Here is a 20,973-nt window from a genome sequence, read left to right as displayed (position 1 = left end):
CATAGCATCATGCTTCACACAGGAACCGTTCAAAGGGAATTCACTGTGTGTCAGCATCTATATCCCCGTCTATCCTCATTTCTAGTAATAATCTGATGACCCTAATTTTACATAGGAGAAAACAAGGTCAGCGACAGAGTGGCCAAACTCAAGTTCCAGGAACTTGGAGCATTTTCCCTTTGCTGGCTCCATGAGGGATTTGATGAGTGCTGTGACTGCCTAACATTGTAGCTCAGAGTAGCAATGGGGTTTCAGGCCTAAAGAGCACCCTTGACTCCTCACCTCCAGTCCCCTGTCTTTCGATCATTGTCACCCATCTTGCCGTGAGCTCCTTTGGTTCCAAAGTAGATGGGAGAGTGAGGCTTGCGTAACTCAGAATCAATTCCCAGGTGACAGTGGTCAACAGTGCTATTGCCGCCCAGAAGGACAAGCTACTCCTGTTCTTGCTGTCTCAAGTCAAAGACACAAAGCATCCTTGCAGGGCAACTATCTTGCCGCTATGAGCAGGGCTTAGCAGAATGAGAGGCCCAGGGGTAGGAACAGTCTCTGAGGGGAATTATGATGATGACAACGTAGATGATGGTAGCTTTATATAAAGTCAACTGTGCAGAAGCCCGAGTCTATGCGCATGTGTGTGTGTGTGTGTGTGTTTTTTTTTTTTTTTTTTTCTGGTTTTGGAGAGGATAGTGTATATTCCTGGGCATCTCCTTGTAAAGAAACCCAGCCTCTCAGTTTTGCCTACGTCAGATATCCAGGAATGGTGTTCAGGGTATTTGAGAAAATGGGAGGTACAGATGGTTTGCACTAGGGAATGGTTACAAATTTAAAGAGGATTATGGCCCATGAACCCCAGAAATGGTAGGTTGAGGTGCGAAACTTTGAAATTCTAATTGCAGACCAGTCCAAGGAGGTATATACTTACCTGGGCACAATATCTCATTGTTCATATAGTCCTTTCTTGGCTGGAGGAGGTAGGGGAGGAGCAGATTCATAACATAATCTTGGGAGGAAACTAAAACGGCAATTGATGGCGGTGGTTTGAGGCTCTCTGCTGAATTCAGTCGAGAAAGAAATCCCTGGCTGCTTACCATTACTGAGCTTAACTTGCTGTAATAATCTTTCTTTCACCCGAAGAGCCTAGTGTAGGCCCAAATTAGCTCCAGCCGAGAGGGCTGTGTGGTCATTCTGACACACCTCCCCTCTTATGTCAAACCATGGCATCCAAACCCAAGGTGACAGCATCTCTATGAGGAGAGAAAGCCATGGAATCCAAGGTCTCTGGGAACAGACACACTTCTTCACCAATTCTAGGCTCTGAGTAACCAGTTATGCCAGATATAGAGGAGGCATACCGCCAGTCCAGTAGAAATGACAGGCAGTAGGGGAGAGCTCAGAAGAGGGGGAGGGGGACAACATTTGCTCATTTCAAAGCCCAGATTCACCTACAGCCCAGGGGAAGGGAAGTCCTTTTGGAGGGAAGTCCTCTTGCTCATTGACTTTCACTGCTCCGTGGGGGAGTCTGGGATTACTGTGGGGGAGGGAGCATGGGCTCAAGGAGCTCAATTAGTCCTAGCCTGTAAAGGTCATCTTTGTTCCAACTTGACAGAACTTTCCAGATGCTGTGGAAAATGAGGTAGGATTTCCTTCTGGGTGGCTTATACTTCAAAAGTTACACTTTACATCCTTGGCACCTGAGTTCCCCCAGTGACCCTCAAGAGTCACCAGCCCTCTTCAGCTGCTAGTCTCCCGCCTGTCTCCTCTCTAAGCGCTTGCTTGGCCCCTCATGTGTCCTAAACCAAACATTTAAAGTATTAAGGGAGGAAAGTACTGTTGTTTATTTTTACTTTATCATTTTCAAAGGTGAGTTTCTCACGCTTGCCTTTGCTAGGGAAGCATCTGTTTGTTCCCATTTCCTTAGAAAGTCCCTCTTTTAGTGGGCTGCGTTGGAGAGCAATGGTAAGAACCGGAATTGAGGCACAGCGCAGACCCAATTTGGCCAAGCCAGGGAGATAAACAGCACACCCTTTAAACCGTTTTGGTTTTTTCCTATGCAGGAAGCAAGCCTTTCCTATACCCATGGACGTTAACTCAGCCTCCTGAGTGAGTGTCCTTCTCTTCTACCTTCGCGTGAGGCAGCTGGGGATCCACGATTCCCAGCCAACCGGATATTGCGTGGTTCACTCTCCTTTTCTGCTCACTGTGACAGAAGCCTTCTCTGAGCATGCTTTCTGTACGACCTTGTCATTTTCCTACTTCCATCTGCCGACTCCACTGGACTGCCTGTCTGTTAGTTGTCTGACCCGCTAGCGGAGGACAAGTTCCAGGACAGCAGGGATGTTACCTACCTGACTTCCGTCATATCCGAATTTGTTGGCAGTTTAGAAGGTGAACCATTTGCTGTTGACAGGAAATCTTCCTCTCCCTGCCAGTCCCCACCCAAGACAAGTCGTTAGCACTGGTCCCTGAGCTGTGGGCAGAAGAACCAGAGAACACAACCCCTAGCCTTATAGGATGACAAGTAGGCAGGCCTGGGTGGGCCACAGTGCCTGCCTTCCAAAGAAGGTTTGCATCAAGACCTGCAATAGGCTTTCAAGGACTGACTTCTCAAAGCCTAGGTAGTTTTTGTTGTTACCGTTTTTTAAGATCAACTTCAGTCATGGTGAGAAATTAGAAGGGTATTTTGTACTAACAACAGTAAACATCTGCTAGGGCTGAATTGGTTGGTACTTTGCTCAGAAGAAATTTAATTTCTTCACAGTAAAGAGCATTTGCACCTGAGAAATACTTTTGCCTCTCCTGATGCCGTTCCTCTGGGTTAAGAAAAAAGAAAAAAGAATCGCACATGGACAGGTGAAAAGTATTTTAAAACATATTTTAAAACAATTTTTCCTGGCTCCTCTCTGCACAAGGCACAGCCATGGCATTCAGAGGGCAGCGGAGTTGAGCCCCCGGGCCTCGGCCCGCGCAGCAGGAGGCGGCTTTCCGGGCCTCGCTTCCTGCACCCACTCGGGACTAAAAAAGAACACGTACAACTTTGTTTTTTTTTTTTTTTTTTTTTTTGGTTCTCTTCTTGCAAAAATCGTTCGCGTAACCAGCTCTCTGAAGTAACCGCTCCGGGGGCGGTTGGGTGTGTGTGTGGGGGGGCGGTTGTGTGTGTGTGTGTGTTTCGGGGGGGGGCGAGGTTCCGGAGCCCCACGGGCACGAGCACTAGCGCGAGTGGCATCGAGGTGGGGGCCGCGCACGGATCGGGGCGGGCGGGGGGGGGGTGGCGGGAGAAGGGGCGGGTCGGCCGCAGCGCGTGCGCAGAGCACTTCCGTGTTTGTCCCCGTGACTGGCGCGGGTGCGCCGCCCGCCGCCGCCGGAGCGAGCCGTCCAGTCAGTCCGCCAGGCCTCGCCGCCCGGCAGCGCCGCGGAGCCGTCTGCCCCGCCCCGCCCCGTCCAGCCCCGCCCCGTCCCGCCTCGTCGCCCCCCTTCCCCGCCCCTGCGTGCACTTGGGGGAGGCGCGTCCCCGGCAGCCGCCCGCGCGCGCGCGCCGTTCTCAGTTTGAAGGGCGCCGCGCCGCTTCGCTCGTCTCCTCTCCGCTCCGCTCCTCGCGCGCCAGGCCAGGCGCCGCGGCGGGTCGGGCTGCGCGCGTGGCGTTCATGAGCCGCCCGGCGGCCCCGGGAGCCTGCGCCGTGACTCACGCCCGCCCCCACTTGTGTCTCGTCCTTCCCGCGGCAGGATGCCGGACCAGATCTCCGTGTCCGAGTTCATCGCCGAGACCACCGAGGACTACAACTCGCCCACCACGTCCAGCTTCACCACGCGGCTGCACAACTGCAGGAACACCGTCACGCTGCTGGAGGAGGTAGGCGGCGGCCTGGCAGCTGGGTGGGCTGGGGCCCTGGGGAGCCGGGCATCTGGGGGAGCCACACCCCCCTCCGGCAGTGTGTGCGCCCCCCCGGCCCCCTGCTGTCCCCGTTGGCGGCCCTTCCCAGGGTCCTGCAGGCTTGAGAGCCCGGGGACTAAAGTAGGGAAGAACTGAGCAAGCTCTGGACGCGGGGAGTAGAAGAGAGATTCCCTTCTCTGTCTGCACCCTGTCTGGGTGCCAGGCTGTCTGCCCGGCGCTTCCACATCATTGTGACCCTTTCCTAACCCACGAAGTACGTGGCGTCAAGCCACCGAGGGCAGAAAGGCGAGGCTGCGTGGCCAAGGTCACACCAGCCAGCGACTTGGAGATGGGCCGCGAATGCACTTCTCCGCAGTCCAGCGGGACCAGGCAGGCTTAGCTGTAGCGATAAGGGCTGGTGGAAAAACCCAAAGGGAGAAAAGAGAACTCCGATTCGAGACTGTTGCCACCCCTGGGCCTGTGTCTCCTAGTCCCTTGTGCCTAAAGTGAGCAGAAGCCCAGGTGGAAAGGAGAGCTGTACAAACAGGTCCCCGCCCCGCTCCCCTTGCTCCAGTGGCTGTGGTTTTCTAGGGCTCAGGGCTGCTGCACCAGATCCGCAGGACACTCCTAAGGTTGTGGAGAGAGAGCTGAAGCCAGTGCAGTCTGCAGGGGTGGTCAGGCTGGTAGATGGGACTAGAAGCTGCAGAACGAATGAACCCTCCGGCAAAACCTTGTGGATGGATGTCCATGCAGGGGCAAGGGCAAAGCTGGTTCTTTTAAATTTTTCGATGAATTAATGCTAGAGTGGGGGTGGATGAGGAGAAACCTGTAAACGCAGGTTTACAGCTACACAAATAAGTCTGTGTAATCTCGAGGAAAATAAGGCAGTTTCCCAGAAACTCAGCGTAATTCCTCAGTGCTATCAAACATTGCTCCCATCCTAACCAGCCAGGCCTACCCTGGCTGAAAAAGACAGTGTAGGCTGGAAGAATCCCCCCCCCTCCTTGCGGGGATTATATGCTTGGTTTATTTGAGGTTCAAGAAGCTCGTTTTTAGTTAAGGCCACCAGGGCCAACCCTTGGTAATACAGAGAATCCTGTCTGGAACTGGCTTTGGTACTACTCATGCTGTCTAATGTATTAAGAACTGGTACTGGATGCAAAATGTTAGAAGGCTAAAGACTTTTGTTGCCTCAGGGTCCTATCTTGCCTGCCTGCCTGCCTGCCTGGTACTATAAGCTAGTATGTTTTCTTCTAGTTAGGGTTGTTTCTAGAGTTTTCTTTGGAGTCATTGTTGAGTGATGGAAGTGGATGTTGAAATGGATGGAGAAGTATCACCTAACTAGATGTATTGGAAAGCCAGAGGTAATGTGCCCCACCCCACCTCAACTCCTTGTGAACTGGCAGTTGCTTCATGGTTAGTATCAGGAATTAAGCAGAGTTGCCAGGCATTCAACCTCCCAGTGACTCTGTCCGTCATGCATTTATAAGAACATGCTCATCTAGGAGTGTGTGGTCATCTTTTTCCGTTCCTAATTGGGTACGCCTCTAAAGGGTTTAACATTGATTAAACTGCAGGGTTATTGTCCTTCCAGATAACTTTAGTGCTTGCTAATAGAGCTGTCAGTTACTGTAACTTTCTGCACACTCAGATAGTGTTACTGTATTCTGTTTGTGCAGCAGATGATAAGGGTGCTTGGGATATGTTTGTGGATGTATTTGTGTACATTGAAGCAACATTATAGAATAGGGTAAATGTCATATAAGCACTGCCTTGATCTTAGTTTAAGGTAACTACACTTAAATGCAAATGCAACAAATAAGACTTTGTTGTTTGTTCTCTCTCTTTCCTTTGTGTGTGTGCACACAAACACACACACTCCCTTGTGTTACAAAGTTAGGTAGAAGAATAGACCTGTGAACTTGAGAAAGAATTGGAACCAGTCTAGAAAACTTAAAAGTGACAGAAAATATTGATACATTGTCTCTAAAACTATAGCAGTAAACATTGCATTTGTACCAATTGTACAGTAATTGGAGACAAAATTTTGTCATTTTTCTAAACTTGAGTACAGTATTGGTTAAGGAATCATTTTCCTCAATGTGTATCTTCTAACTCTTCAATCATATTCTATGTGTGTGGCGACCTTTTATATATATGCAATGTATGCTTAGTTTTTTATTGTTGGATAATCACACAGTTGAATTTTTAGTTTTTCTTTCAAACTTACTTATATGGAGAAGATACAGTATTATGGATATTCTGAGTAGATTACAACCTACTTCTTCAGAAATAGGAGGCTGAATGTAGTGGTATATCTAGGCACTTGGGCAGTAGAGGCAGGAGGATTCTCCTCAAGCTTGAAGTTAGTCTGGTCTACCTAATGAGTGCCAGACCAGCCAGGGCTTCACAGTAAGACCTTATTTCAAAAACTGCTGGGGCAGAGGACCTGCTCTAGACATGGCAGAGACTGAGTTCCACCTAGCCAAGGGTACATAGGAAGAGTCTGTCTCAAAAAACAAGATTTTGAAAAGGGAACAAAAATTACTGCCCCCAAAATAAAAGGAAAATATAGTGAACATACTTGACAAGTGAGAGATTTGAAAATTGCAAGAATTTGGAAGTGCTATTTTGTGATTATTCTTAGAAATAGGATTTTTTGGGGTACTTTTTTTTTTTCTTCTGGCGATGTGGAAACTCCAGAATGGGGAGTAATTTGGGTAGCTTGGAATTCTGTTTGAAAACAAGTCTGTTTCTAGTTCTAGTAGTTATGAATTTCCTGTTTACTTGTGACTTTGTTGTTTCTATTACTAATTAACACACGTGGGGCTCAGCTAAAATCCCATTGAGTGCCAAGCGTGGAACCCCAGATCAATCTATACTTTCCCCTTTGGTTGTGTGTCCTTGTCAAACAGTTGGCCATGTTGTGCAGATGCTGCTGTGTATGTATAAGCCCCTTGGGACATGCAGTTTAGGAAATAAATCAGTTCTACATAAGAAGAGACTACGAGCTTACTTCAGGGCTTCCCTTTTAGTCGTGCAGGACACACATGGTTTAGAGAGTCACGTTTTGGCTGGGGCACAAGAGGCAGGAAGGGATCAGCTGGAATTCTGCTAAGGTTTCATCTGGGTATGTAAATGTTTTCAAAGCACAAAACCAATACCTTGCTTATTCAAGAACCAGAGCATACTAGTGTATGCTGTCCTGCTTGTGACCCTTTGAAAGTTGTAAGTGGCTAGAAGACATTGTTTTCTTGAGAAAGGAGCAAGCAGGCATTTTAGGAACATGGACCAAGACATTGGGATGCATTCTCCCATTGAAGACTTGGAGTGGCCAATACTTAGGGCCTTGGATAGTCATTGGAGGTCTGCTTTTTTACTTGATAGAAGGCCAGCATTTTACTTTGGTGCCGATGGAGGAGATACTCTTTGCCCATGTCTTTAGCCCCTTTATATAAGGCCAGTTGTAGGCACACGGGATGCATGGTCCTCTGTAGTCAGCAGTGTATAGCTACATGCATCCTCCATGTAGAGTCTACACTTAGAACTCTGTGAAGGGAGAAGGGCTGCTCTGGTCTCCACTGTACTGAGAAGAAAATGGAGGTCCAAAGAGATGGTTTGTCTCCAAGATTTTGTTAGTAAATAAAGGATTTGGGGAATTCTTTACAGTCACCACAGAAAATACACACTGGCTGTCTGCAAAGTCGTATTTCATTGACTTTGCAGGACATAAATGTGGCTTCCCATTTGTTGTACTTTGCAGTTTTAATCGCATGAAGAGATGTATAATGTCCTTAGTCGTTTAACTTCTCTTCATGCCCACATTCCAGGGAATTCTTAATAGCGATATTTAAATATAATATTTCTTCAAAGAGGTGGATGCAGCTTTCAGATTGAAATGTGAGAAATTATGTAAGTGACCTATGAGCAGCATCTGCTCAACACATCTTTGAGGAGCATCTGTGTGACGGTCACATTGCCAAGCCCTGGTGAGGTATTATTTGGATTGTTTATGGAACCTAATGGTGTTGAAGAAAAAAAGCCCATTACTCTTAATAGGCTTAACCTTTCTTTAACAGAAAGGTTAAGTTCATAAATGGAAAGATTAATATAGAACATTCATCACAGCAATATAAGCTATCTATTGCAATCTGCCACCTAGTCAGTACACACACTGTTGAGTGCATTCTCCTACTAGGCCTGGGGATTCAGAGATGAGTAATTGTGTCTACAAGGTGCCCTCGAAAAACCTTTCTAACGGAGCTAGATGTCAGGTATGGCTTTGGCTTGGAGACTTCTCTTAATTCAGAGGTTTTGAAGGCTGAGAATCATTTATTTGATTAAAGATTGCCAAAGGTCTTTTTGATATTAACACTTAATAATAGTTGTCAGCTATTGATGTTCCCACTATGTGCTAACATTATAGATACTTTTTTAAAAATAAGATTTTATTTAACTTATTGGTGTTTGCCTGCATGTGTATCTTGTACACCTTGTATGTGCCTGTTGCCTGAAGAAGCCTGAAGAAGGCTTCTGATCCCTTATAACTGAAGTTACAGAAGGTTTTGAGCCACCATGTGGATGCTGGGAACCAAACCCAGGTCCTCTGCAAGGGCAGGGCAGCAAGTGCTCTTAACTACTGAGCCATTTCTCTGCCCCCCTCTATATATATACCATTATTTAATGCTTGCCCTATTTGTCAGTAATACCATTTTAGCAGATAATTCTCTCTCTCGCTCTCCCTCCCTCCCTCCCTCCCTCCCTCCCTCCCTCCCTCCCTCCCTCCCTCCCTCCCTCCCTCCCTCCCTCCCTCCCTCTCTCTCTCTCTCTCTCTCTCTCTCTCTCTCTCTCTCTCTCTCTCGTGTGTGTGTGTGTGTGTGTGTGTGTGTGTGTGTGTGTGTTTGGTTCACAGCTAGTCAAATGAACTTCGGACTTAATATCAACTGTTGAGTATTTTTGGCATGCCTGGAGGTATTCCTCTACTCTTTGTAATTTTGGTCATGTTTCCTATTGATGACTGGAGGTCATTGATGATGATAAGTGAGGTTAAGTCTCTAGTGCTAATCTGTAGATTCTCACACCTAGGAATTCTAAAGCCAGATCTTGATGTATTCAAGAGCTAGTTTTGTTACCTTCAAAGACCATGTAGTTTTAGACAACAAACAAGACCTACAAAGCCCTTCTCTGGGGGATTTAGATAAAGTCCTGTGGGCTCTTTTGCCTAAAGTAGAGAAAATGTATTTGGGTCTGTTCCTGACCTCTTAAAGGTAAACCAACAGAAGACAGTTCTCCCTGTGATACCAGTATCCTTTGTAGAAGTCTAAGCTGTGGAGGCCAAGCCCCTTCTTCGGTCCAGGAGTGATTAGGGTTACAGCCGCCTAAAAGTGGAGAAACAAAGTGTTAATCTTACTAATATTACTGACTGCCAGAAGAAACTTGAAGCTTTGCATCCCTGTGGAGTAAAACTGAGTTACCCGGGCCTGTACAGATTTTATCAGTCCTGTTGCTTTCAATGTAGAGATTGAGGTCTAAAGATGAGAAGGAATTTTTAAGCAGGGATTTGAATTCAGGGCTCTTGACTCTTTATGTAGGGCTCTTTGTACTTTGACTGGGGGAGTCTTCTTCAGCACTATTCTGTAGATGTAGCGCCTAGGAAAAGACTGGAATAAACCTGAAATTGGGAAAGTTATTTTGCACATGCCAGTTACTAGGTTGATTGCTGATCTCTAAAAACATTATACGAGGCCATGCCATCTGATACTGTGCTAGGAAGCGCCCATCAAAAGCCATTTATCTTGTATGTTCAGACTGTCCAGATAGTTATTTGCAGTGTCTGTGTGGGAGTCTGTGACACCTAGAGTATTGGTTTCCATACATGCCACCTAGTCATTGGAGGATTTCTTGGCACAGCTGCTCTTTTAAGTGTTATGTAACCATGAGTAACCGATAGGGCTGGAGATGATGCCTCAGCCTCTGTTTCCTCATTTGAGAAATGGTGTCCTTTTGAAGAGTGAAAGAGATAATGCCCATGAGGTACTCATCAAGTGATTTCATGACCTGGTGGCCAATGAATATTAAAGTCGTATAGTCAGTATTTCTCCCATAGGGCAGGAGGCCAGGGAGAGGTCAGAGCGTTCCTTAGCAGGTAAGTAAATGGACAGAAGCTCTACTGCTGGAATGGTTTGATGAGGGTGAAGCACCTGCCAGGTTAACTTGAGCACTGTGATTTCCAGGATGTGTTTGCTGGGCAAGTTGCTGTCTCTGTTTCCTTATGAAAGTGAGTCCGTGTATGTGAAGTGCTGAGTACTGCCTGGCCTGGTGATCACTGTAGGGTTGTGGCTCTAATCCTCCATACCATTGCTGTGTACTGTAAGTGCAATCTAGTGGTTGTTGACATGTAATTGAGGAGACAGTAGATGATGAAGAGGTCATGTGACAATGCTGGCTTTGTGCTTCAAGGACCTACGTTATGAAAGCGCGGCCAGGGTAGCACCAAAGATTTGAACCATTTATGGTGCAATGTGATAGCCATTTTGATCTAAAATAAGCTGCTAGCTCAGTGTAGCTGTATACTTAGCCCTTAAGTGAGGGAACCAGCAGCGCCCAGTGTTACTTTCTGACTCAGGCTAGCTTGATGGGCTCCCTGTGCAGCCTCACGGTCCGTGCTTTCTCCAGTCACTGCTAATGTATTGTTTACTTCCACATAGCCAAAGGGTTCCTTCCATTGATGCATCAAAATCTGGGCAACGCCATTGTTTTTTTTTTTCTTTCTTTTTTTTTTTTTTTGTTGGTTTTGTTGTTGTTGTTGGGGTTTAGGGTAATGAACTGTTTTGTTACATAATGAATGCAGGTATTTGATTTTACCCATTTTGGGAGAGGCATGTATGGCTTGGTCCTACCTGGAATGCAGTGTGCTTTGCTGATTATAGTTTGAAGCACCAAGACCTTGAGGAATTCTGTTTTGGTTTGGCAGCAGAAGCTTTAAAGTGAAAAGGATCATTCTGTTTAATCAAGACATAGTGCTGCAATCTCTTTTTGGTCTCAGTAAAAAAAAAAAAATTTAATGGTATTTGGAATAGGAGTGGGTCAACTTAGGAGTCACGTGACTCTACTTGTTACAACTAAATGTATGAGTTCACAGTGGACTCTTCCTGGGCCCGAGCACCATCTGATCAGCCCTGTGCCATGGTGCCGTTTGCGGTCAGTTACATAAGAACTGAATTTTAATGCTGAGGCTACGGTACAATTTTCCTCAAAGAACTGGAATATGTGTCCCTTTGATAAGACAGTACCCAATTTAGCCACCCAGAAGCTAGGAAAGCAAAATCAGAACCTCATGGCTCAGTGAGTTAAGGCCCACAAAACGGTCAGAATTTGATGCCAACTATTGCAGAAAGCAAAAAGTTGGCTAAGTTAGTGGAGGCCCTTTCTTCCCCTGCCAGATGTAAAGAAAATAGAAGTGCTTCCCAGCTCTGTTACTAACACAGCAGAGAGACCTTGTATTCTGTAACATTATGCCCAAGGGGCTAGGACTAGGATGACCATAGTGAGCATTCACATCATGCGGTGGGCTGTGTGACTATAACTTTGTTGTTATGGTGTGAGTTCAGCGGAGCTAGAAAAATAACTAGAGATCGTCTAGTCCTTTTGCAGATAAAAATATTGGGGCCCAGAAAACAAAGATGCATATGGCCCTTTTTGTAAATTAGAGATCTCTAGCCCCACCCCACACCCCCATACATACGTATGTAAAGCAAAGCAAAATACAGCTAGAACTAGTTAAACAGCGTTTGAATTTATTGGGAAGGCTCATAGAATAGTTTATGGAACAGGAGAGGAAGAATGGCAGGCAGTGACGGTACAACTCCTAGATTATTGGCAGATACGTTAACACTGGCCCTATATAACCTCCTAATCAGTTGGTATCTTTGTGCCCTTCTGTGAGAAAAGCACATCACATAGGGATGTTCAGAGTGGCCCAGCTTGGATAGCAGATCACCTCTGGTTTGGTCAGCTTTGGGCAAGATGATGGACCTCTTAGGGTTAAGTCTTTCCTCTTAACCCTTCATGATGGTCTTCAGAGAACAAGAGGAGGCTATGTCCACGCCCTGTGCAGCAGACATAGCAAAGCTGGGACCAAGATCTAGGTTCCCTGCCTCCTATTTATGCTTTCATCGAAGTAAGAATTGGATGCAGACAGCAGAGCCTTATGTTGGCAGAAGCAACCAGTAGATAATGTGAGGCAGGTAAAGTGCCTGGTGTCTGGTGACGCTAGGAAGATAGTGTTCCTGCACTTCCTCTGAAGTCTCTCATTACCCCTCTACCCTGTGTTCATTTGGGACACTGGAAAGGGCTGTGGTTAGAGAACTGTGCTGCCCAGTTTTAGCTTTGTAGATGTGGTCAAGAAAGACCAGCAGTCTAGTCGAAAGTGATGACATGGTGCTCTTTCAGTAATCTTCCCATGGGTACCCAGCATGGATGGAAGACTAGGCAGGGCAACTAGGTTCTCTTTGGCTTGATTGATTTGCTCTTGGTGTGAAGTAACCAAGTCTTAGAGAAGTTAACTTACTACCCAGTTACACATGAAAAAATAAGTCGTTCCCCCCCTTTTTAAGAAATTGATCCGAGGGGGGGGGCTTTTATATTGCATTAATCATTTATTTTTCAATAAATCCTATTTCCTTCTTCTTGTGGTATTTATTCATATTAGTAGTATTTACATAAAATTAGATATTCCTTATTTCCACAAAGTACAAATTAAAAGAACTGTTCACTGCTGGACCAGCAGCTGCTCCTACTTTAATAATAGTAATAATTTTCAAAGCAAAGCAAGTAAGCACATTGCCTCCCAGAGCATGGAACAGTACCAAGTTAAATAACACTGCCGCTGCCCAAAGGCTTCTGCATTTTGTATATAAGCCTTGGAACAAAGTCAGATTCAGTGACCACTATAATTAAGCATCTCGTGCGGTGAGCACTGTGTCGGGTGCTCTACAGACATCCTCTGCTCCAAGGCTGTTTTACAGATGACTGAACAAGGCTTAGATGACTTGGCAAGTTCGTGACTTCCCCACCTCAGACTCATCTTAAAGAAATGCTATGCCTGTGTGAGCCCTTGTGAAACAGAGCCAAGAGAAAATGGGTTTTTGCTGAATCAAGCTATTCACGTTCAACTTGTTTGTTGTTGTTGTTGTTGTTGTTTTAATTTTCCTGATAGGGCAATAAATGATAACCACCGGATAGTCACTGAAGTAGTTTTTCTTCTGATTTTAGAACAGTCTTGTCCATGATGTGCTGATGAAGTGCAGTGATGGTTTTACTCATGTTCATATTTTTCTTTACCTTTTTCCTTTTTTTTTGCCATTCCTACAACATTTTTCTATTTTTCTATTATTGGTCTGTGTATACATACATATAAATATGACCTGTTATGTCTTCTTAGTGTTTCTTCTTTCTATGTGTGTTTAGGGCTGACTACTTGGGTTTAGATAATCAGTTAGGGGTCTCGTCCCTGAGGAAGACAGATGTTCTTCCTTCAGTAGTCAGTAGCTCTTCATCGAAGAGTTGGACCTCCTGAGATTTCCTCCGTCCACTTTGACTTCTCAGCCGTTGATGTCATCCTTCAGGTCTTGTTTAGGCAACCATATTGTTGGGATTTCATGCTTGTAGCTTCCATGTCATATAGAAGATATACTATACTATGAGCCTTGCAGTCTTTCCAGTCCCGTATCTGTGATGTCCCTGAATCTTAAGTGTAGGGGTAGTGTTATAGATGTATCCATTGGGGCTGTTCTCTGCATTTCGACTAGTTGTAGCTTTTGGTTACAGTCTCCATCGGCTACAAACAATAACAACAACAACAAAAAAGCTGGGTTTTTTTGGATGAGGGGTGAGAGCTGTGGGTGTAATGGTTAAGTGTTTAAGTGTTTAGAATGAAATTAGATTAGAAATTGTATTGGTTTAGAAAAATGCCACTGCTAGATTCTCCTTTTAGGTTCCATGGCCTCCTGTCTTTGCTCTCTGATTGGCTTTCACGGACAGTAAGGAGTGACTCTCCCTTGCCGTGTAAACATTTTTACTTCTGATTATTAAGTCAACAAGACATTTCTGTGCCTGAAAACTCCTTATGAAAGCCCGTGAGGCTGCATTTCTAGGGAATGAGCCCAGTACCTTGTGTGTGTCCAGCAGGTACTACACTGCTTGCTGCCCTTCATCAGAGGTTAGGATTAGGAATCTTGAAAAGGGAAAGAGTGTAAGCCTGCAGTTCTGGGGAGTGAAGCATGTGCTCTGGTAGAGACTGAAGTGGATGGCATCACAGTGCGGTGTACAGAAGGGTAGATCACATTGACAGAAGCCAAGAGGGTGGTCAGGGACGCTCTGATGAGCGCTAAATCAGGGTCCTGGAAGCATCCCCTCCAAGGGCTGCACTGCTGCTGACCTAAGTCCTACCTTTGGAAATTCCGTCACTTCAGCACCAGTCTGCTCATTTCTAAGAACTGTGCAGAGTGACTTCTACTGTCCCACTGGACCTGTCACTTCAGCCACCCGTGCTCCTGTTAGTTGTTCCCACCTGACACTCAGTGAAAGTGAAAGGAGGCGTGTTGGGGTGGGGCTGATAGACTTGGGTAGCAGAAAAGTAAATGAAGGTGACTTTAACATGCCTTTTTAAAAGCCAAATTGCAATTCAGATTTTGTTCTTGAGCTTCGGCTCATGGATAGGGAGCCCTGTCTACCTTGTCCGTGAACTGGTAGTGTTTGAGTTTTCATAGCAGCCCTATCCACTTTGTCAGGTGGATTGGTAACGTTTAAGTTTGTAGCATTTGGGGTATTTTTTATAGTGTGTACTTTCTTCATTCCAAAAAATTTCAGAGAATCACTCTTAAGTTACAGCCTCTGAAGATGTTGGGCCTCTCTGTGTATGCTTTCAGGAGCACCTTTCCTGGTGGGATATCAGCCAGAAGGCACATCTCTAAGTTAAGACAAACTCTTGTTAGGATGTGTTCATCCTATAGCCCAGCCTCGCCATGGACCAGCTGTGTAGCCAAGGGTGACTTTGGACTGCATCCTCCTTCCTTTGCCTCCAAGTGTTGGGATTACAGAAGTGTGCTCTCAGCACCAAGCTCATAGCAAACAATACAAAGCTCCCTGGGGCTCCTTGTTTGGTTCTGGAATCCCGCGGCCCCTCTATTTCATATTTGGGATAAGCTAGCTACATAAATTCCCTTCTTGATGCCAGAACTTTTCCTAAAGTTTGTAAACCCAGTCATCCATGAAATAGTTGTGTATCTAGCACTGGACCGCACAGTAAGCTAAAGATGCTGTACTATTTAATCTATCAGCCTCCTCTGATAATTTTTACCAGTTGTGGAAATAGACTTGCAGAGATTCAAATCACAACTCTGTAGTGAAAACTTTTGAATTTTTCAGAAGAGGAGTGACATGAAGTCTGGCAGTGGGCAGATTCCTTTCTCCCACAGTTGGTGCTCAGGCAAGCACACTTGTGTGCTTTAGACACCATGGGTGTTTGATGTGGGCTTACTTGGAATGAGCGTGAGTAATGGGCAAGTGTTGACACTGACACTTGAACTGTTCATCATTTTGGGGATCAAAGTAGACTTCTGTGTGTCTTGTGCCCAGCCAAGCATCCTGTTATTGTATGTCTGCTTTGCTCTAGAGCTGTGCAGTGGGAGATTAGGGTCCACTTCAGTTTCTACTGTAACATGTGATGTCACTTGACGTAGAGACCTAATTTGATCTTTTAGACCCAGCATACATCATGACCAAAGTCACATTAAATATTGTTCAACTCTGAAACAAACAACCGTGAAATCTCTCATGCAAGGGAAAGTGAAGTGTGTACCATTTCCTTGCTCCGAAGGCTTCTGGCAGTGTTGCGTTATCCACTGAAATGACTGAGCAGTGTCTAGCCTTCAGGAACTGTCGTGTCATACTAGCCAATGTTTGTTTATTAAGCTTTTCTCTGGAACCTCACACTGTATTAAGTTTTTTCTGTAAATACTTAACACTCCTTTAGGTTGTATAAGGAGAGATAGATGCTTAGTCTGTCCGAGTTGAATGACTCTTGTGTGGTAGAGCTGAGGTTCAAACCAGGTCTTTTGACTCCTGATAGCATATTGCATCATACCAGGTTACAAAGGTAGATATGAGACAAACATTTTTAAATTTATAGTTTATATGCGTGCCTGCATTTTATGTACCAGGTACAAGAGTATGGATGCAGAAACACCTACTAATGAGATCATTACTTTCTACTTCTGCCCTTTCTCCTAGAATGCTTCTAGTCTGAAGGCAGCATTAGGGGGGGTGCAGAAATTGTTGCCCAGTGAGAATTAATGTGTGTTTATTTCTGAACTGTAGTCCTTGCTTCCCTAGGGCCTAACCTTGTTTGACTCTTTGTCTGCTAAATTGCTATGTTAGTCCGTCTTCTGCCTCTCAGGACCTGGTAGCTTTTTGCTCCCTGGGAAGTAGCCTTTTGCTGTACACATACCCATTCTTCTTCACAGTTGTGGGGAGTTCTCTGAGCAGTGTTTCTAAGCAGTCTCCAGGTTTTTCTCACACGGGACCCATGCGGTCTGAGCTATTGTCCTCAGGTCTATCCAGTTACTGTTCTTAGAAGATTTCATTATTCCTGTCTGTCCCCAGGTGAGTGACACCGTCCGAATGAATAAACCAAATACACACGTGCATGTGTGCACACTGAGGGGTGTGAGCCCTGCGTGAGGTGGAGTTCAGGATGGGAGAACCTGGAGGCGCTGTCTGGGAAACTGAGATGATGTGAGGTGGAGCTTCTGAGTTCAGAGGGAATAATACAGTCCTGGAGTTGTAGAGCCAGAGGGAGTCTTTAGAGGTCATAAGGTCAACTGCCTCATTTTCCAGATGACTGAGATTGCTCATCAGCCCTGGGTTGACGACCATCGCCTGCTGACCTTCGGGACACAAAGCCAGACTGAATCTCCTCAAGTTAGAGCTTTCGTGTATTTTTCATGTGTTTTAAGTGATTGACTCTGTTTTGTGTTTGGCATGGCTTTTGTCACCAGCAAAGCTCTTTTAGAAAGTTCTAGAAGCCAGTGAGATGGAACTTTTCCAGCAGTAAAGAGTAACACCATGTTGAGCCTTGTGGTTTTCAGGGGCCCCTTCCTGCTCCTGACTCCCCTCTTGTCTTAGTCCCCTCCCTGGTTCTCTTGATCTGCTCAAAGCTACTACCTGACTTGGCTCGCTTACTACCTGTCACCACAAGGCACATCTGCGGCGTGGTTTTGTTTGTTTTGTTTTTTGAAGGCTGAGAAGGTTTCCAGCACTTACTTTTATGTGCCACCTCTAGTTTATAGAGAACCTGCATGTGTATTGTCTTACCATTGCTGACATGATAGTTCAGAGAAGTCAGTTCACAGTCAGAATGTATAGCACACAGCCGGAGTTCTCTGAAGAGTCCGTTCATTTTGTTACACTGAGACAGCACCGGAAAAGCTTCATGTTATATTGATTATCTGTGAGAACTCCTGGGCAGGTGGCTTTGGCACAGGACATCAACCCAATTGCCATTTTTCATCAGTTAATGTTTTTATAATCTTATTCGACGTGTGTACTATTCATTCAGAGTTCATATGGTAGTTTAAATTTGTAAACCAAACTATTAGAAAGTAAATACTGTAACTTAGAAAATGTCTAAACATCTCCTAAAATATTTTGGAATTGATCCCACCTTTTTACTAGCCTGTGCCATTATTTTCTCTGTTGATGTGCCAAGCCATTCCTTGTTTACAAACACAGTTTCTGGCTTGAGCTTCTCTGGTAGCCTTAGTTGTTTGTCACTCCCCCTATTGAAGTATTGGGAGCATGGTCTGGGGTCTCCTCTCCAGTGTGGAGATGCAGGAGGCCTCAGAAAGGTCAGTGATGATTTCATAATGATATCAAGGTGTTATTTCACTCTTATTCTCAGTGGAGTTTCCCAAGGGCTGTGTGATGAGTGATGGTGCCTTCTCTGACAGCTTGTTAAACGTGTTTGGGATTTGTAACATTTTTTTGTTTTCATTTCTGTTGCACAAAATATCAGTAATGATATAGCCCACTGCAAATAGCAACAACAGTGCCAGCATGATTACTCATTGGGTAAAGGCACAAGTTTGCCGCCAAGCTTGACTACCTGGGTTTGATTCCTAGAGCCCACATGGTAGAGAGAGCAGACTCCCATTAAGTTGTCCTCAGAACCTTCTCCCTCTCTCCCTCCCTCCCTCTCTCCCCTCCCTCCTTCTCTTTCCTACCTCGCTCCTTCCCTCTTCCTCTCTCCCTTTCTCTTTCTCTCTCTCTCTCTTACACACACCTGCCACCAAATAAATGAATAAAGTAACACAATTTAAACAACAGCAACACAACTTTCCTTAAATCTTTTACATTTTTGAGTGCTGTGGGTCCAGTGAGCCCAGAGTTTAGACCCTCCCTTTCACTGCTCACTGGAAATCAGGGGTTTGTACTGGTTTTCCAAGTGCCTGACCTACCTGGGCAAAGAACAGAAAGGCCCATTCCCTGGGCATGGCAGTCATTGGATGACTTAAATATCAAATGCACTTCACCAAGATGGTGTAATTCTGTAGATGAAGTGAGTCTGGCTGATCTTCATTGGGACATGACTTTACATTTTTAATTTTAATGTGTGTGTATTCACTTGTGTGGGTTGTGCAGGTGTGAGCTTGTGGGGATCAGAATATAATCTGGATTATTGGTCTTCAGGTGCCTTCCAATTTTGGCTTGAGTCGACATCTCTTTATAGCTTGGAACTTCATCACATAGGCCTGTCTAACTGGCCTATGAGCTCCCAGGGATCTGCCTGTCTCCGTCTCCCATCTCACTGTTGCTTAGCTTACCAGCACAGGTGCCACCACGCTCCCAGTTTTCAATGTGAATCTAGGGATCCAAACTTGTGTCCTCCTGCTTGTAAGGCAGTGCCAACTAAGACATCTCCCAAGCCTGATACATGTAGTTTTAATTAACTAAAAAACTTGAATACAGAAGGAATGGGGCATAGTGGAATAGGGCTTGCCTGCAGATACTTTGCATGCATTGCGTTTAGAGAAAGTAAATTTGGAATTGAGTTAGCAGTTTTTTCAACTTCGTTTGTGTGCCCCTTGAGAGGAAATGTTGGACACAGCAGTTTTTTTCTGCAGTAATAAACATTATTTATATTGGGAAATTGTAAGTTCTCTTGAAAATAAATAGTAATTTATTAATATATTAATTATAAATAAATGCTCTGCATGGTGTATAATTTTCATAGTGCCAATGTACCGTCCTTGCTTTTCTTACCTTTTGATTCCTGTTTCTTCATGGCATGACATCAACCCATACCTCCTTTATGTTTTGTTACTGGGTTTTTGTTTTTGACCTAATTTTTTCCCCTCTTTTTGACATATTAGTGATTTCAACCATAGAGGAAGGCAGAGCTGAGGACCAGTGTCCATCTACTTCTGACACTACAATTCTCATCCGCAGGGTTTTCTGGGATGGTCAGACCTAGGCCCTAGGCAAACATCAATCACATTCAACGCCGTGTGTGTGTGTGTGTGTGTGTGTGTGTGTGTGCGCGCGCGCGTGCGTGCGTGCGTGCGTGCTAGTTTCCAGGCCTCTCTTTGTGTAGACCAAACTCACAGCTATATAACTCCTGTGCTGGTTACTTGTAATAGTACTTATCTAATGAGCATGTGCATAACTCACTAAATATTTGTTAAATGATTGTGTCAGTCATTCCCTTGCCTTTTTTCCATTGCAGATCAGCCTAAAAGTCAGGGAACAGCCCTGTCATTGCAGGAGTCTGTCTCCCCTCTCTTGTCTCAAGCTATTTTGCTTTGGCCCCAGGATTGAATACTCCACTCAGCACAGCTGACAGGGGATTGATTGTATTAACTTTTCTCAGAGAAGGCAGATAGTTGACATGCTATGAATCTGGCACGCGTCACACCACTTTCACTGAACTTATCCCTGTGTTCCTTCCAGGTCCATTTAGAACTTCTGTCAGGGAGAAAAATCATTACATATTTCCTCCATGTTAGTTAAGTTATGGGCTATTTTGGTCTCCATTTACATTTATTCTCTGAGTGTAGCCTGGCTGGCTTGCCTCTGTCTCTTTGTCAGTTCCAGTTATTTACGACAAGGTATCTATACACACTGCAATGAGTAAGTCATCATTATATCTGTTTTGGAGCATTTCGGGGGGGGGGGGGGGACGGGGAATGCCTTATCTTCCCATTAGTCACATAAACAGCACACAAAATGGGTCTCCAGTGGCTGAGAATCCTTTAGTGACAGTTCAGATTGATACATTTTATTTCAGTCTAATGACTAATACTGAGATGATTGCTACTTTACGCTTTCAGATGGGTTTGTTACAGAGGGGTCTGCATTGCTTGAAAACACTGACCTGGCATCTGAATTTTCCTTATTACCACATCCCTGCTGAAGAATTGATCTGATTAGTTTTGTGGCCCTTGGACATTGACCTGAGAAGAAGAGGTGGGGTTCAGGGAGGAGTCCTGTAGTACCTCTCATTTTATGGTGACTTCAGCGAGAGAATGGTGCCAGAATGTCTTAAGGAAGCAGTGGAAAGGAATAATTTGCATTTCTCCAGTGGCTTCTCGCTTATGGAGGTTGGTGAAGCATCTCTTTCTTTGTCTCTAATGTTTGGTCTTTGATGCCATTGCTATATGAACTGATCAGGAAAGTAGGACCATAATGACTGTGCCCAGGCAGCTTGAATGCAGATTGAAGCAGGCATTAACCCTCTGACTGTCAAGCTTGGTTCTCTTTCTTTGACTTTTGAACCAGAAGTCAAGGAGAACAGACTCACTGTGGCCCTATTTTCCCTAGTCACTCGTCATCCCATCCTGAATCAGGAGCACCTGCTTGCTGGAGTACAGTGTGCAGTGGACACTGATCATCTGACCGTCTATCATCTCTTTGATGCTGGGTGCCTGAGTTACATGCCGTCATAAATACAGTTAGCATCTATGTGGTTGGGGGTAGGTGGTTTAAGAGCTATTTTTGTTTGCTTTTAATAGCCAGTAACTTCTTAGAAGAAGCATTGTGGATTTTTT

The 20,973-nt window shown here is 45.1% G+C and overlaps 1 protein-coding gene across 4 annotated transcripts in view; it reads left to right on the top strand.

The window, feature by feature from the left end:
- The window catches only part of Asap1 (ArfGAP with SH3 domain, ankyrin repeat and PH domain 1), a 286,462-nt gene that overhangs the window by 70,957 nt on the left and 194,532 nt on the right, over nt 1-20,973 (top strand). For all 4 annotated transcript variants that reach the window (XM_057791274.1, XM_057791272.1, XM_057791275.1 and 1 more), the window contains exon 3: nt 3,721-3,847. In XM_057791274.1, coding sequence (XP_057647257.1) covers nt 3,721-3,847 — 127 coding nt within the window. The remainder of the gene's footprint in view (nt 1-3,720; nt 3,848-20,973) is intronic.

Source organism: Chionomys nivalis, chromosome 17 (assembly GCF_950005125.1).
Source record: "Chionomys nivalis chromosome 17, mChiNiv1.1, whole genome shotgun sequence".
Classification (NCBI taxonomy): domain Eukaryota; kingdom Metazoa; phylum Chordata; class Mammalia; order Rodentia; family Cricetidae; genus Chionomys; species Chionomys nivalis.
Note: the sequence above shows the minus strand (reverse complement) of the source record. Positions and strands in the feature narration are given on the sequence as shown.